We start from the raw sequence: 18,274 nt of genomic DNA on the forward strand, positions 1-18,274 counted from the left end.
ATTAATATGGCTCTATTAAGAACGACAAACACAAGAACATATAATTATAAAGCTAATTATAACGTTTAAGATAATTCATCTAAGCGGTACCGTTTTCTTGTCGACCTTTCACCTAGTAATTAGTAGATAATGATGACGCATCAATCATTGTGAACAAACTATGCCTGGTTTTTGACTAATTTGAAATATTTTATGTACGCTGATATTGTTATATTGCTTTGTATTAACAGCTGTCCTTGCGATCAATCTTTGTGGTGATTTTAAATCTATACAAAACAAAATCCACGTATGCATCTAGGCTTCCATAAGACTTTCTTAAGTCTTGTTCATAATTACAAATCTTGAAAATGTAAATTGATGTATGTGCAATTGCATTTCTGTGACAGCAATCGATCAAGACTAACTCTAATTAATTATGCAATGTTCCGTGATAATTGCTGCACTCATGTCATGTACAATAAGCATGTGCTATACAAATCTATTATCACACCGCATGTAACAGATGGTTGTTCATGTCTAAATTTTGAAATTGAAGCAATAGCATATATTTAAAAGTTTTACTGTGACGCCGTCCCGATGTCAAATAGTGAATTATAAATTATGGCTATTGTTGTCGAGGACTAATAGTTTATGTGTTTGTGAATATGACTTGATATGCCCTGTTCGTATAAACTATATTATTGTTTTCAGCACAAAACATATTCACGCAAGAAAGAGCGTATCATGCAATGTCCGTTTTTCAGGGTAAAATGTTATTTACTGTTTAAGCTTCTTTAACTTTAAGATCAGCGTTTGGCTTATACGTGAAGCGTGTCTTGACATGGCTGAGTTTGTTTGGATGCTATTAATGTAGCGCTTTAAAAAAGGTCGAATAACTGCACTTAAGTTTATTCCATGCGCAACATCGAATCGCGAATGAATACATCAATACATTATTTGCCTAGATTGTGTTGTGATTTGTCATCAGTTGTAAATAAGTTATGTGACTCGCCTATACATACATTTATATTTATATGATTTCATATTATATTTTAATAACGTTTCCGAGCAGATATTTCAATGAAAGCATAGTTACGTCGACAGGTATTCATACAGCACGTGGAAATTTTGTCTCTATTCGCTTCGCAATGCTTGAACCTACGACTGCAATTGAATCGAATTTGATTTTTTTTTTAAACTCCCTGTCATGCACTACACTCCAAAACTAGACGAATTTAACTGACCTTGTAACTTTGAAGCGACATTTTTGCATTGCAAATTCGCTTAATCTGATACTAGTACAAAATCTATTAGAAACAGTGTTATCTGTAATGTCAAACAAAGCTGTGACTTTCACTGCTGAGAGTACTAAAATTGGACTCCCAAATATACAATGTGTCATGTTTACCTAAAAGCAGACACGTAATGAGGTATTAGCTTAATATAATGATCTCACAAGAAAGAAATTTTCAACTGCATCATTCAATTACTAATAAAGTCTCATCAATTTTTATTGATATTTTTAAAAATAAAGGCTAAAGTTGATGTTTTGGAACAAAAAGTGGATGAAATTTTTTATAAGAACGATCTGCGGGGTCGTAAAAAGTATTCGTTTACTCGGCTCCCTTTCTTGATATTAAATATTATTAATAAATATTTCAACTTTTGGTCTCGATGGCGACTGATCGATCGATAAACTGGTTACCAAGCACCGTTTGACACTAAACGAGTGCAACGGGAACAAATTTATAACAACAGAATAACTTGGAGCGATTAAATTTATCACTCTAAAATGTGCAATTTCAGTGGAATGCAACAGTGAAGTTGCGAAATATGAGGTAATGAATGTGTGAGTAGATATTTCTGATGTACTGTACACGCGTGATGCATGCGCTGTGATATTGGTTTCTTCAGTGGACCATGCTCTCATAATATTTCATCAGAAGGCCAAACCGACATATTTTGGAGTGTGTTCTGAACGAGCGTTAGTTAAACGTAACATACTCTTGTTCACGTGCGAAAATGTTCTCATTCAACGAAACCTCGCCTGTGGTTTCATGAGATTTTCGCCATGCTTGTTTGACAAGTTAGTTAGAGTTCTTAATGAAAACTAAAATCACAAAAATCTAAAGTTTTAATATTTATTTTGCACGATCCACATACATATGCTTAGGTAATACAGGTTTTAGCTTCTGCGGCAATATGCGAAAATATCGAGCAAATCATCTAACTCTGACGGTAACTAACCCACATAAAAGAGACAATGTTTTGCTCTTTTGAATTAATACACTTTAACATCTTTAAAACAGATTACAAATATATTTACATTTATAGCTTAATTGGAAATAGTGCTAATGACTTTATAATATAGTTTATCTTTTTAAAAAAAAATAGAAGAAAAAAAAGAAAGACTCTTGCTTAGCTTAGATCTCTCGGAGTCACGCGAGAGTCTGGCTGAACGAGATTAGTATTAAAACTAGTACAGAGGAACTAAGATGGTGATCTCCTGGCGGCAAACCAGCTTTAGTATATACTATACAAACTACGGCTAAACATTGCAGACCCTGTGTCTTCAATGCTCATGCACAGGAACCAAAACCTCATTTACACTTTGATCTGATAAAGGACGTCAACAGGACCACAACAAAGGTCGCCAAAATGGTAAAATGGAGATAAACGTGTTTCAGGTGAGAGTGCCACTTAAATAAAGTACTGGCTGACCTATATCTTCGTGAATCTCTGCTGGCACGTAAATCAGGGAAAATACAAATAACTGATAACATTAATGTAAAATCTATCAATGTCTCATAAAGAGACTTATTTTCCTTTCAAATGGACTCGTGTTCAAAAACAATCTCTGCTTTACGAGTGAAGAAACGCAGAGGTTAATTGTATTTTTTTCATGACTGAAACTGTCCATCAATGCATTTAATCAAAATACCTTAAGTTCTTTATATTTGATTAATCAGATGTCAGTACTCGTGATAGGCGCATCATCTTTCGTAAAAGGAATTCTTCGTTTTTTGTACTTGTTTCGTTCATATAGTTTATAACAGCGCAGAGTTCCTGTAAGGTTGCACAAGAGACCCAACATGCGTGTTGTAAAACACGACTAATGGAAGCGGGGGCCACAGTGGCTCAGTGATAAGCGCGCCGAATCATAAAGATGCGAGTTCGAATCCTATCATCGGATCAGCCCTGTTCGGCAACCGTGATGTGCCCTTTGACAAGGTACTTTACATCAACTACCCCGGCACCAAATAACCTACTTGCGTTGCTCTGTCGTAAAACACCCAACCAAAACCGTCTGCTTCTTGATAACTAGTATTTTCTATTTCATTAAATTAAATGCGCAATTTAGAAGTTTATATTAAACTAAAATATGCTGTAAAATAAAAGGAAAAAAGCACGGGACTTTGATGGATTATCTCCTACACGGCATACATACATACATACATACATACATACATACATACATACTGACAACCAACAGCTATATCAAGGAGTCAAAGAAAAAATTATAAGTGTTAGAAAATTAAATTCTTTAAAACCTTTCTTTGTACATTTAAAATCAGTGCATATAAAATCTCGTATGCACCTTGAACACATGAACCATGCACAACAGCGAGTTATTGCGTGTCTTTGATGGATCGGTTTTCTCACTTAAACGATCAAATACTTCCTCGAAAGTAATCAACATGTTAACACCTTGTTTCAAGATTGAAAGTTGCACGCAAAATAAGGATTATTCGGGTTTCGTGCATTAACTGCTTCGTCAATTTTCATTGGATCTATTTTCCGACAGATATTGCACACGAGAGGCATCCAAGAATTAATCGGATCAACCAGTCTGAGTATAGGCTGTATCGATTCAAGGCTGACTTTTCCATGATTTTACCTATGAGGACTTTCTTTCGCCCCCCCCCCCCCCGCCAAAAAAGAGATAGAAACAAAATACATACGCAACCATTCCCTTCCCATGCTACAATAATTTTACTTTCCATTTCCCGATATTACTGGTAACTTTAGGTTTTCATAAACCTGTCAAATGCGATTGGACTTCCGATAGGTTGTCGACACATAATTGATGCCAAATAACATCTGCTTCGTTTTTGTCAACATCTTTGCTTTTTTTGAATGTTTCTTTAAAAATGGCCTTTGTGATGAAACATGCAAAACTTTTGACATCTTACGATCCCCTTCTTTTACAGATAATTAAGTGAGATGTATGTGTAAAGATTTAATATCAAGCACAAACCCCTCCCACTTATAAAGGTTGGGACCTTTAGAAGTTATACATGACTCACAACGTGAGAGATTATTATGGCCTGAAGCGACTCCGAAATTAAGACTACACCTTGCATGTATAGCAATTGCCCTATATAATGCTGATGATATCGATTCACTGCCTTGTCAATATCGTGCAAAAGAGTGTACGTACATTGCTGAAGCAATACACAGTTATGACTTCGTGTTACTAGGATACAAGAAATTTCAAACTTAAACCAACTGGTAAGTCGGGTTGTCTTTTTACAGTATTACCTTATGTCTAAAACGAGATTCATTCCAGACACTTCCACCTAAGATTCTTTTGCCATGACTATTACACGATGTTTTACGCTGATTCCGATAAATATTAACATGTGTATTCAGAACTTTTCAGTTATTTAATAATACACGTATTTATAAAGAAAAAAGTTAAGAAAATAAGTACGCATGTCAGTGCATATAATCCTTATGACAAGATTTGTTTTCATTTGTATTTAATTAACATCATAATTCAACCAATATTCATGAGCAAGGGTGACTGTAATAGTAAATGATTCGGGTCCGACAGCATAAACGTATTACTACACTTATTTTAGGTTCCTTCATATTTCTAAATTTCTTTGATGAAATCCAGTGCAGTAGTTACACGTTCAGAACCACTAAGACTATTTAAGTTATTTCTGGGCACTGAACAGGGCACTGCGCATTCGTAGCTGGCATAGGTTATGTTGAATTAGATTTGATGTGTTGCATTCGAATGAACTAAATGGCGATTTTTGTGCAAATTGCCTTTCCTGAACCGGCTGTATCACTCAACCTTCGCCAAAAGCCGAAGGCAAAACTTTATTATTTTTTTTTAGTTCAGACTTCCATGCTGCTTTTTATTTAATGAAGGTTAACAGTCCTCACTAATTAGAATTTCTGAAGATAAAATCAGAAAATAAATATTAATGATTTTGTCAGGGAATACAATAGGATGCCTTAACAGGTGATATAAACCTATGCCGAGTGTTCTTTGCCTCTGGTCTGTATGCAATAGCGCTATAGTTCAGGAAACGTTATTCTTAATTAATCTAAATTTTGTTTACCATGCAGTGAGATAAAGTATAATACAAAATTAACAGCTCTATAGTTTTAGTGTATGGACTAGAGAATGATACAAAATTAATAAATCTGTATTATTGTTGTTTTGTTTTGGTGTATGAACTAGAGAATGATACAAAATTAACAAATTTGTATTATTTGTGTAAGGACTAGAGAATGATACAAAATTAACACATTTGTATTATTGGTGTATGGACTAGATAAGTATACAAAATTAACAAATCTGTACTGATGGTGTGTGAACTAAAGAATTTTACAAAATATTAAAAATGCTGTATTAATTTTGTGTGGATTAAACAATTATATAAAAATAACAAATCTGTATTAATGGTGTATAGGCTCATTTCACTGTCCATAATAAAAACATTACGAGAGATAGAGAGAAACAAATTTTCCGTTACACATGCATATAAAGAACTCCTGTTACCTACAGCTGTCACTTCTAAAATACATTGTGCATGCTGTAAAGACTTGTTAGTTTTCAATGCCACACAAGATTAATTTGTTTTTCATATCGATTGATTGAGCGATACTTTATGCCGATAAGCAATAACAAGTTTTATTCACAGTGTAATAGTATGTCTAGCTATACAGCCCTAATGCAAACTGTTTCAAACAAGCACTTACGTCTTCATCACCATTGTCCATAGCGATACGTGCAACGATGAAAGGCGATTGCAGGGGTTTAATTGCACATTTTTACCAGTACATTTAATTTTCAGACAATGCCACACTACCGCCCTGTGCTTCTGCACATTTTATTTAGTTGCCGATATTTTTTTTTTTAATGGAGCCGATTCGAAAGGGTGTTTGCTTGTTGTCTCTAGAACATCAATGAAAATATAGCAAGCAAATAAATATGTGAGATTATACCGTTTAAGGAGATTATATCACCAAGATTATTACGTTGATGCGTAATCCCAAAAAATTGCTAAATAGCCAAAATGGCAATTCCAGTGTTGAAACAAAATTACTCTAACCACTAGGTCACCGGAACGGTCAGGATATTATGTAGAGTAAGCTAGTTTAGAAAGCATTATGACACTATTCATGGGAGTTTAGAATGTTACAGAAACGACTAAACTGCACTTTCACTGATATCTAGTTTGATTGTTGTCAGCACATTCAATCCTTATTGACATTTGGCTAGGTCATTTATATAGGTTAATGACCCAATATCAAAGTTAATGAGCGGTACTTTAAATGTTTGGCTTTTAGTTCACATTTTGCAACAAAACAAAAATATTAGCAATGTTTGTTTAAAGATTATCTTATTGTATCGCATGAACAGTATTTGTACGTAGTGTTTGATGATTATATTTTTTGTATTAAAATCCCTGAAAAGAGTGCGACTGCTTAATGACGAATACAATAATCTCAAATTTGTTGCACGGAAATCTATTCAGACCTATACCTAACTTCCCTCTCTCTCATTTTACACACACACACACACACACACAATGATATATATATATATATATATATATATATATATATATATATATATATATATATATATATATATATATATATATATAGAGAGAGAGAGAGAGAGAGAGAGAGAGAGAGAGAGAGAGAGACAGACAGACAGACAGACAGACAGACAGAGACAGAGACAGACAGACAGAGACAGACAGACAGACAGACAGAGGTCTCTCCGGGTTTCCAAACTTTCTGGAAGATTAGCCGTCGTCAGTGGATTATAAATCCAACTGTTGTTAATCGACCGAGTTTTCTGCTATCTGATTGGATATAAACGGTCACGTCAAGCATTCATTTTAATGCATCTGTCAATTCTTCGGACTAATTTTGGCTCCAAGTTTCCATTTAATTATGTCTGAAGCTTTATTTATACAAACATATGACACAAATCACACCCACCCACCTTTGTGATGTCCGACCAGAAAGTGCAAACCCCTGATTGAAATCGTCCAACAGAAGCTTAAACATTGCAATTGCAAAGTCATTCCTGTATTTCAACACTCATCCCTTTTCGCCAAAGAAAGCATATGGTAGGCTTTACAAGCCAAATTTGAGAAATTATTGCATTTTGCTTCTATAATGTTTCACCGGTTGTTATTAAAGATCAGGCTTATATGTCGAACAAGTGATCTCATTAAACATGGACACGATTTTGCTTTTGTAGGATCGAAATACGTAGAAAGCAGCAACAAGGCATGCTACAACGATACGTGTCATACGCAATGGTAATGTTAGAAAATGGTAGCCTGCTTTAAATAACATCAACCAATTAATTATATATAATAAAATAATGATCATATCAATATATTATTGGAATGACCCGCTCTGAAACTCCGCCCTTTATTGCTCTATAAAAGGATTGACAATTCTTCGTCAGCGAAGATCGAGCTATGTACTCTGCCACAGTTAAGAGGATAATGAAAGAAAACTTCGATCTACCTAAACGTGAATGGTTTGTTGATGAATGGGCTAATCGGATGACAGAAAGGAAGTAAAATGGATGATAAGAATGAAATGATCATGGTTGGGTATTTATCGTTGTGTAAATTTTACCGAATCATTCACAAAGTTAACAAAATGTTGAGATGCTGTGGAGATTCTGCTGACGTCATCTGAGTATTGTTAATATTGTATAATTAATTAGGAAAGAGCCTCTTTTCAAGCTATAACGAACGTAGCACAGAAAATCATTGGTCCAGTTTCTTACAGGTGAAAGATTTATTTATTTGTTTATATACACACGCACACAGACGACCGGATCAGGGTTGAGTGTTTTCATTGTATCCGGGTTAAAAAAAAAAAGATACATGCACAGCAACGTACAGTCACTGGTCACTTGAAATTTGACTTGACCATCGTTTTGCCTTTGCACACATTTATTGGTCATTATGCACACTTTGGGTAAATAGACACAGATTGTTGCTTTAATGGTCTTTTCGAGGAAAGTCGCGCCCTTTTCAAATTTTGGTTCACCAGCCCAACACTTGACCTGATCAGGTCCTACACACACACACACACACACACACACACACTTCTTATCTGAATCTATACAACTGCCGTTTAAAATGATCGTGTACACTTTTTATTTTAAAGAGGGTCGTAGGTTTTGATTGACAATGAAGCTGTTACGGAAGCTGCCTTACAGCGCGTAACATCCTGCTTTGCAGAAGCTTGCCAGCTCTTTGGTCTTGAGATCAACCTAAAGAAAACTGAGGTACTTCACCAGCCTGCTCCCAAGAAGAGTACCGACCACCAAGCATCTTCACTGATCAGACAGAGCTGAACGTAGTCCACCAGTTCACCTACCTGGGCCGTGTGATATCCTCTGATGCCAAGATTGACACACAAAAAAATAGACAACAGACTGTCCAAGGCAAACAGCGCCTTCGGCAGACTCTATAAATGAATCTGGCACAACGCCAGTCTCAAGAGAGGTACAAAGATTAGCATCTATAGAGCTGTCGTACTGACCACTCTCCTATATGGCGCCGAATCCAGGGTCACCTACAGCCGCCACCTCCGCCTCTTTGAACGCTTCCTCAGTGCTGCCTCCGCACCATCCTCAACACCCACTGGAGTGACTTCGTCACCAACACTGAAGTCCTCAAACAAGCAGGGATCACCAGCGTTGAGGCCACCCTCATGAAGATACAGCTTCGCTGGGCAAGTTACATAACCAGGATGTAGGATCATCGCCTGCCAAAGATCGCACTGTATGGTGAGCTGTCAACTGGCCACCGTAAGAGGGCACCTCGAAAGAGATATAAAGACACCTTGAAAAAGACCCTCAACACCTGTGGCATCGATCACAGCCAATGGGCATCACAAGCTACTGACCGTGAAAGCTGGTGACGTACAGTTTCACCAGGCCCCTGACACTTTTGAAGAAAACAGACGGGCCATCTTGGAGGATAAACGATGGCGAAGTAAAAACCGGAAACCATCGGCATCTCCCACGAAAACCCAGACATTTCCCTGCAGCCTATGTGGACATACGTGCCTGTCACGTATAGGGCTCGTCAGCCACCAGCGCGCGTGCAATAGACATGGACATACCCCTTCCTAATCTTCGCAAGCGAAGTCAAGCCAACAAAAGAATAGTTACTTTATTCCAAAGAGAGAAGTGATTAAAATATATTTTACTATTCCCTCTCTCCTATCTCTTGTAATTGCATTTGCAAAATCGTGCCTTGTTTATGTGCCTACCGTGTCTTCAAACGATCTTGACTCCGCTATAAGAGCGTATTTACGATATTGTGACATTCACTTTTATTATAAATCAATGCAGCATTTTCTTTTACTTGAACTCATTCATTGCTAAACTGAAAAATATTTGACGTTCTTATGTGTATCGTCGCTGTGTATAAAGATAGTTCATGCTCCGTGCATTTCTGTATGGTTTCACTTTACGTGAAATTTACGCCTCTTATCAATATGTAAATGGCGTCGCTTTGAGCGAGGTATTGATAAGGAAAATGTAAGTGTGCCTAATGTTACTGGAGAAACCATTTGCTCTGTAAATTAATTACGCGACAAATGTAATATTATATTATTTTATTGCCACCTTTGGGTAAGTAGCAAGTAAAATTAAACTAATGGAAATTGGTGAAACTTACGTCTACTGAACGTCTACAAATGGGGACACCTAGGTGCTAGCATCGCGAAGAAATGAAAATACTTGAAGAACTGGATGACTTCTGACGAAGGAAACATGTTAATTTTTGACGGCCCATTTACACCCTAACGAAATACTTTGACTATTAGTTCGTGGATATCTCTGCCAAATTTGCTTTGATGTGGCTAAACCTATATTAAAACTATAAAAAAAATGTCTTCTTCATTTCTAATTATCCTATCTGCTTAGAAGTCAATTTTATGCACTACCTATACTGGGGACAGATTTTATGCCCTACCTGTAATATGACAGATTGTATGCGCTACCTGTATTTGGGGACAGATTTTATGCACTACCTGTAATATGACAGATTTTGTGCACTACCTGTATTGGGGACAGATTTTATGCACTACCTATATTGGGGACAGATTTTATGCACTACCTGTATTGGGGACAGATTTTATGCACTACCTATGTTGGGGACAGATTGTATGCCCTACCTGTAATATGACAGACTGTATGCTCTACCTGTATTTGGGGACAGATTTTATGCACTACCTGTATTGGGGACAGATTTATGCAGTACCTCTTCAATGTTTACAGACGAAACATCGCATAAACATCGCATCCAAACTATTCTTAGCTTGCAAAATATTCTTTGAGTTCAACTGGAATCAAAGCTTCTCTTCACATATTGTCACAATAATATTACAATTTAAACATTTCTTGACATCCTTGTTAAAGTTTACTTTACTTATGGGAATCCCGCTACACGTACTCTATGAGAACGATATGTTTACTTATGGGAATCCCAATACACGTACTCTATGAGAACGATATATTTACTTATGGGAATCCCAATACACGTAATCTATGAGAACGATATATTTACTTATGGGAATCCCAATACACGTAATCTATGAGAACGACATGTTTACTTATGGGAATCCCAATACACGTACTCTATGAGAACGACATGTTTACTTATGGGAATCCCAATACACGTAATCTATGAGAACGACATGTTTACTTATGGGAATCCCGCTACACGTAATCTATGAGAACGACATGTTTACTTATGGGAATCCCGCTACACGTAATCTATGAGAACGACATGTTTACTTATGGGAATCCCGCTACACGTACTCTATGAGAACGACATGTTTACTTATGGGAATCCCAATACACGTACTCTATGAGAACGATATGTTTAGTTATGGGAATCCCAACACACGTACTCTATGAGAACGATATGTTCACTTATGGGAATCCCAATACACGTACTCTATGAGAACGATATGTTTACTTATGGGAATCCCAATACACGTACTCTATGAGAACGATATGTTTACTTATGGGAATCCCAATACACGTACTCTATGAGAACGATATGTTTACTTATGGGAATCCCAATACACGTACTCTATGAGAACGATATGTTTACTTATGGGAATCCCAATACACGTACTCTATGAGAACGATATGTTTACTTATGGGAATTCCGCTACACGTACTCTATGAGAACGACATGTTTACTTATGGGAATCCCAATACACGTACTCTATGAGAACGACATGTTTACTTATGGGAATCCCAATACACGTACTCTATGAGAACGACATGTTTACTTATGGGAATCCCAATACACGTACTCTATGAGAACGATATGTTTACTTATGGGAATCCCAATACACGTACTCTATGAGAACGATATGTTTACTTATGGGAATCCCAATACACGTACTCTATGAGAACGATATGTTTACTTATGGGAATCCCAATACACGTAATCTATGAGAACGACATGTTTACTTATGGGAATCCCAATACACGTAATCTATGAGAACGATATGTTTACTTATGGGAATCCCAATACACGTAATCTATGAGAACGATATATTTACTTATGGGAATCCCAATACACGTACTCTATGAGAACGATATGTTTACTTATGGGAATCCCAATACACGTAATCTATGAGAACGATATGTTTACTTATGGGAATCCAGCTGCACATAGGGCTTAAGAATGACATATTTAGCGTTCAAAGTTAATATTTCATATGGGCCTTATACAATCTATGCATACAACATTCAAAAATACATCATTTAAAACTAGTAAATCTACGCACAACTCTGATTAAAATGACCTGTAAAATAGTCGAAAATGACATCATTAGTTTGAAACAAAAAGAAAGAGCAAATTATGTGTATACGATAAAACTGATATATTCTTTAGGCTAGTCAGAAGTTAATCCTATGGTAAATATATTAATTGAATGTAAGAATAGAAATATCTTCTTTCAATAGGAATGGTATTCCATAACTCTGGACATGATACGGTCAGAGATTATCCGATAGAGTTGAATGATAATAAAAATATACCGGTATGAAAAGGTCATGCATTAGTGGATACATTTGTGGTTCGTTAGAAGATCTCCCTTTTTGTACATTCTCCACTTTTTAAGATTGCACAGGGCAAATAGTTTTTTCCAAGTGACAATTATTTTTGAGGAATTCGCACCTAATATCATTTTCCAATATTACGTTGCCGGTAACGTCTCATCTTAAGATCTGGAAATACAAGATAGTTGTAGGGACGCAAAAACTACTGCCGACTATTTTGACGTATGGGCACCGACATATTAAATAAACACGACAAAAAGTATGTTTGCATTCTCAAAATTATGGCAAAGTAAATGTATATTGGAAACAAGTAATTCTTACTCTAATTGTAATTTATGTATGAACACGAACCTTGACTAATTACTGTAAATCATTTTGTTTTAACTGAAGAAAAAAGTTTTCCTAATACTGAAATATATTATCAGTGCGGCGTCAAATTCACAACACCTATTCGTATGTAAAAACATTTATACTCACGTGGTCTGGTCCAAATTATACAACCTCTATAACTATGTAATGGTGCATACGACTGTGCTAATACGGCCTTGGTGCACAGACTGGACTTTTCAGAGCAGTGCTAATCGAACGTATACTATATTTGAGCTAAATCATTAGACACAAATGATCTTTGATCTGAACAGATTAAGGGGGACGTTATGAAAGTTGCACACTATTCTAGTATTAATCGTCTATATTGCATATTTATTTTGTTTATTATATCGTTACAAGTAGGTGATTTGAGTAGGTGTGCATTTTCCCCCATAATTTAAACATGTGCGCTTCATTGTGAGGCATTAAGCGTATTCTTACACCCTACCCATTCAGCACTGAAATCTTATTCTATATTGACAAATTTATGCCTGACTTGCCTTATTGAGATATCTCAGGCTACAGTAGGTATTGACCCTGAGTATGAATAGCATGATTTTACCTTACGTTAGAAGGAAGCTTTTCATAAATATTTCAATGGGCTTGCAATGACAGCCGAAGCCCTCAATAATGGGTATGCAAATTCGTTTCGAGTCTGGTGTGAGGACCTGGGCTAGGTGTATTAATTAAACCACTCAAACAAAATCCACGTATTGTCAGTGTAGGATTATTTGAAAAGTCATATGTGTTGATAATATATTTCGATGCAACATTAATCAAGCCTACATGGTTTTATCCCCTAGGATACGTGCTTATTCGTTTCTTTCTTTTTTTTTTTTTCTTGTTTCAGAGGAACTGTTTTCAATTTTAAAATTTTATTTTCCCTTTTTCCCAGGTGAACACAGAACTACAAAAGAACTGATCCAACAACGACTGGAAATTGCTTCAAAGTGCAAGCGAGTATCACAGTCTGGTCGATTTTCATTGCGATAGCAGAGGGTATTGGATGGCATTGATTTTCGATGTAGTGTATAAACGGCTGAAAGATTGTTGAAGTTGAGGGCTTGCTCACTCGAGACCTGTTGACCAGTGTAGAAGTCGCATCTAGAATATTGACTATCGTATTCTTTACATTTTTATTGTGTTTTCATTCATACGATTTTGTGTGATACAATGTTGGTATAGCAAGCATTGCTCGACGATTCACAGGAAAGCTAGTTATTTAACATACCTCATTCGATTGTGGAAGATAGCTAGAGGCTGACGACAGAATGACACGAAACGCATTGAATCTCGAAATACCGGACGGGCTGGGGGATTTATTACGGGATTTTACGGTAGCTGTCCTGAGAGAAAGACCAAGCGACTTGTATGACTTCGCCGTCGACTATTTTACCAAAGTTCGAGAGAATAGGAGGCCAAAATCAGTGCCCATGTACGTTATAGTGGGCGAGGAAGAAGCAGGTGAACCCGACAGGGAATGTTTTAAGCCTAAATCTCAACGCATGAACCGTTATGGAAGAAGGCAGAGCGTCTCTGCAGAAAGGTAACATATGTATAATTTATTCCTACAACTCCTGTTTATGTTGATCCAAGTTAAGTTCGTATCCAAATTTTTTGATTGGCTTATTTATGTGAAAAGAAAATGGAAATAGGTTTCAGATCAAAATCAGAGAATAACTTCCGAAACAAGTTTTAACACATAATCAATAAATTTGTTTTTTTCTTTCTTCTTCAAAATAAGTTTACTTCGCGAAATTGCTGAAGTATTTATTTTGTCGTTTGTGACCATAGCTACAAACAAAGCTGAAGAAAATAATTTTTATTGTTTGTCTCAAGAAAGGACTATAATCGTTTCTTATAAGAATCAGTTTTGGTGGCAGGTTTATCCCTCGACTGCATGATCCTGATTTATCAATCTTCTATATTGCTTCAAATGTGGCAACGGACGTACATTGCTAATTATTGCATATGAATGTGGTGTGAGTGCGAGTGTACACTAGATCGCAGAAGCAGAACAAATTGAAATTTTATGACCTCATACAACTCGCCTTTCACTACGTCTAATTTATGAAAGTAAGCAGGTAAATAATGTGTTTCCTTCGCTGTGATAGAGAATACAAAAGCAAGTTATTGATCAAGTTGAAACATGCAGCAAAATTGACACATATTTTGCAACAGCCATTGAGAACATGTGGAGAGAGAGAGAGAGAGAGAGAGAGAGAGAGAGAGAGAGAGATTTTCCGAGGAATGATATTCCCGAGTGTACCAGTAAAATTACTACATGGAAACAGTCCATACATATTGATGGGTTAAAAATTAAGTTAAATAAAAACAATAATCGGATGTTTTGTCGCCACAACCTTGATACATGCATGGTAATATTCTCATTCATACTAGTATCAGATAGCTGTATCTATATCTGTAATACTATTGAGTAATAATAGCCACCAATAGCTATCTATTGCTTTTGTAAAGAAGAACATAATACATTTCTCCGTATCTATTTTTCGCGAATTTATTCCCCAGTAAAATTTACAGAGTGCTGTTATAAAGAATGCACAGGTAAAACTACAACTCATTATGATTAGAAACGATTGCTAACTTAATTTCTCTTTGTGATTTAGCACCCATTCTCATCATCTAGTACAGTGGTTCCTAAAGTGGGCGGTACCGCCCCCTGCGGTCGGTGGGATTACCTGAAGGGTAGGGGGAATAGGCAAAAGGAGTGAAGGAGGCGCTGGGTTTATGGAAGCAAGGGGGCGGTCGCCCGAAAAGGTGTGGGAACCACTGACCTAGGGATTCCCCATTTCAGACTTTAATTTGCATGTTTAGATAATGTGCATGAATTATTGAACTACAATTTCGAATACCTGTTTTAGGCTGTCTAATTAAATAAATGACGGTCGGTAGTGGCGTTATCAACGTTGCATTATTCAGTAAAGTCAATTAATGTGAAATATTGTATGACTTTCATTTCATTGCAATTTCCCATTCGTATGCGATAATTATCTTTTCTGTGCGATATTTTGCATTCATATCCGATATTTCTCATTCCGATCATATGCACTCAATTCATATTCGACATTTTACATTCATATTTGTCATTTCCATTTATACGCGATCTTTCTCATTTTTTCGATAATTATCTTTTGTATGCTGCTATTGTCATTGACATTCAATATTATTAACTGATATCCCATAACGCTTGTTCATATTCAGTATTTTGCAATTATATACGATGCTAACCATTCGCATGTTCATTTTATTCATATTCAGTAATATGCATTATGGGTTATCCGCTGTCACCTGGCTGGTAGATGATGTTTTGTAATAATTTGAAAGAAATTACCATTTCCGGAAGTCATCAGGCTAGTCTTCTTGCACTCTCACGGCCAAGTCATCCTGTTAAAACGACATGCATGTCTGCGCCTGTTTGATCAACGTTACTGCACTGTTTTATCACTGTAGTGTGTTCAAAATCTACATAACCTTAATGTAGGTCTTATATCCTTGTTGTCTCAGTGCTCCGGCTAGAACGAGTTCTTTCCCCCGACTTATAGCAAAGCACTTATGTGGCTTTGTATTTATTATATAAGTAGCGTTTATTAATATTTGTCACATGTGTTAATGGAACCTTTAAATAAACTGAAATAAGGAATTTGTAGGTTTATGAAAGATAATGAACAATTCACTAACCCCTCTCTCTTGGGAGGTAGACCTGTGCATAACTTGGACTGGCCCCGAATACTGTGCAGTGGTTCCTCTTTATTATCTATCCACATTTTATTAATATTTTTCGCAATTTGTTATGGATCCTGTAAATAAATTGAATAAAGGCATAGGGAGGTTTGTAAAAGATAATAAACAACCCACAACCTACCCGTCCACCCCGAACTTTAGACTTAGGTCAATACCTAACAGGGGCAAGGCTCCAAATAGGTACCGTGCAGTAATTTTGCTATATAGCTTTGGAGTTTTAAAATTTATTTTATTGGATATATGAATTGATTTAAACTCTGACCACCGGCAAGTGCAATTGTCTTTATTTTTTTTTAGATCGAACATAGTTTTAAATGAATACAAAGGAATCCCAATCAAATTCCAGAGCAAATTAAAAATACTGATAGTAATAGAATTATATAAAAAATATTCTTTATTTACAATGCTTTCAGACTTATTTGCCATGTTTTCATTAGCAGAAATTATTTATACATTTAAGTTTACGGTGATAATTTACGCATTATTTTAATTTTAAAAACGAAACGAAAACAAAGAAGATTCAACCTCTTTCAAAGACGCAGGTTAGATTTGTATTAATCATTAGGCTATTTTAGCAAGGGCATTTGAAACGATATTTTATTTTTGTTTATTTTCTGCGTGAAATTTCGCAAGAATATTTAAACTGTAGACATAAATACAATTTCCTGCATGTGCCCCTGTGATGAAAAAGGATAAACAACATTGTAACAAGATGGAGCTGGGTAGATAGGTCTAATTTTATGTTGAATATGTTTATAAATGCATTCATCAGATTTACTCAGGGCCGACAAGAGGGTGCAACCGGTGATATATCCCCGGGGCTCGGGCTTGTAAGGGAGCCCGAGTCGAACAACGAACAACACTTTTTAATTTTATAAAAGAAAAAGTTTGTTTTAACAAGAACTAGGAGAGGCCCGCGTGTTTCTTACCCCCGGACCCGTGATCGCTCTCTATGGCCCTGGATTTACATTATTCAGCGGATTTGAATCCTCAGTATCATTTGTTGACTGACAAAATGAAAGCTCTTTCTTCTTACATTCGTCCGGTGGCCCACCCCACCCACCCCCAATAAAGCCGGAGACCATATTTTGAAAATTTAAAGTTTAATTTGTTGTATGACGGATGTAGAACGTCTCTTCTCTGAGTTATCTGGCTGCAGACTGGATTGAGATCAGCAACTACACAGTTAAAGAATTGATGTTCAGGCTGCAGATGGCAATGAGACCAGCAACTACACGGTTAAAGAGTTGATGATCAGGCCGCAGATGGGAACGAGACCAGCAGCTACACGTTAAAGAGTTGATGTTCAGGATGCAGATGAGAACGAGACCAGCAACTACGCGGTTAAAGAGTTGATGTTCAGGCTGCAGATGGGGACGAGACAAGCAACTACACGGATAAAGAGTTGATGTTCAGGCTGCAGATGGGGACGAGACCAGCAACTACACGTGAAAGAGTTAATGTTCAAGCTGCAGATGGGAACGAGACCAGCAACTACACGGTTAAAGGGTTGATGGTTCAGGCTGCAGATGGGAACGAGACCAGCAACTACACGGTTACAGAAATGATGTTCTTCGAATTCTTAAATCTTATGTTTAAGGTCTTGGCGCAGATAATTCAACACTTTGTAGTTTGTATCGAACTCGTGTGAATAACAGATGCTGTAACAATGGTTATCATATAGCTCTGTGATAACTGTTATGGGTATCTGGGTCAGAGTACGAACAATCAGGCTTCTTAAAAATGACAAGGTAGCCATCAATATAGGTGTCTAATCAAACGGATGTA

The 18,274-nt window shown here is 36.5% G+C and overlaps 1 protein-coding gene across 1 annotated transcript in view; it reads left to right on the forward strand.

Annotated features, from left to right (window-relative positions):
* LOC149800780 (cAMP-dependent protein kinase type II regulatory subunit-like) overlaps positions 1-18,274 on the forward strand; it is an 83,666-nt gene that overhangs the window by 60,377 nt on the left and 5,015 nt on the right. Inside the window, exon 3 of the mRNA XM_089954758.1 lies at positions 13,620-14,270. Within this exon, the coding sequence (XP_089810884.1) occupies positions 13,996-14,270 (275 nt within the window). The 5' untranslated portion in view covers positions 13,620-13,995. The remainder of the gene's footprint in view (positions 1-13,619; positions 14,271-18,274) is intronic.

The sequence above is a fragment of the Sinohyriopsis cumingii genome, chromosome 4 (genome assembly GCF_028554795.1).
Source record: "Sinohyriopsis cumingii isolate HCF-2022 chromosome 4, ASM2855479v2, whole genome shotgun sequence".
Lineage (NCBI taxonomy): Eukaryota > Metazoa > Mollusca > Bivalvia > Unionida > Unionidae > Sinohyriopsis > Sinohyriopsis cumingii.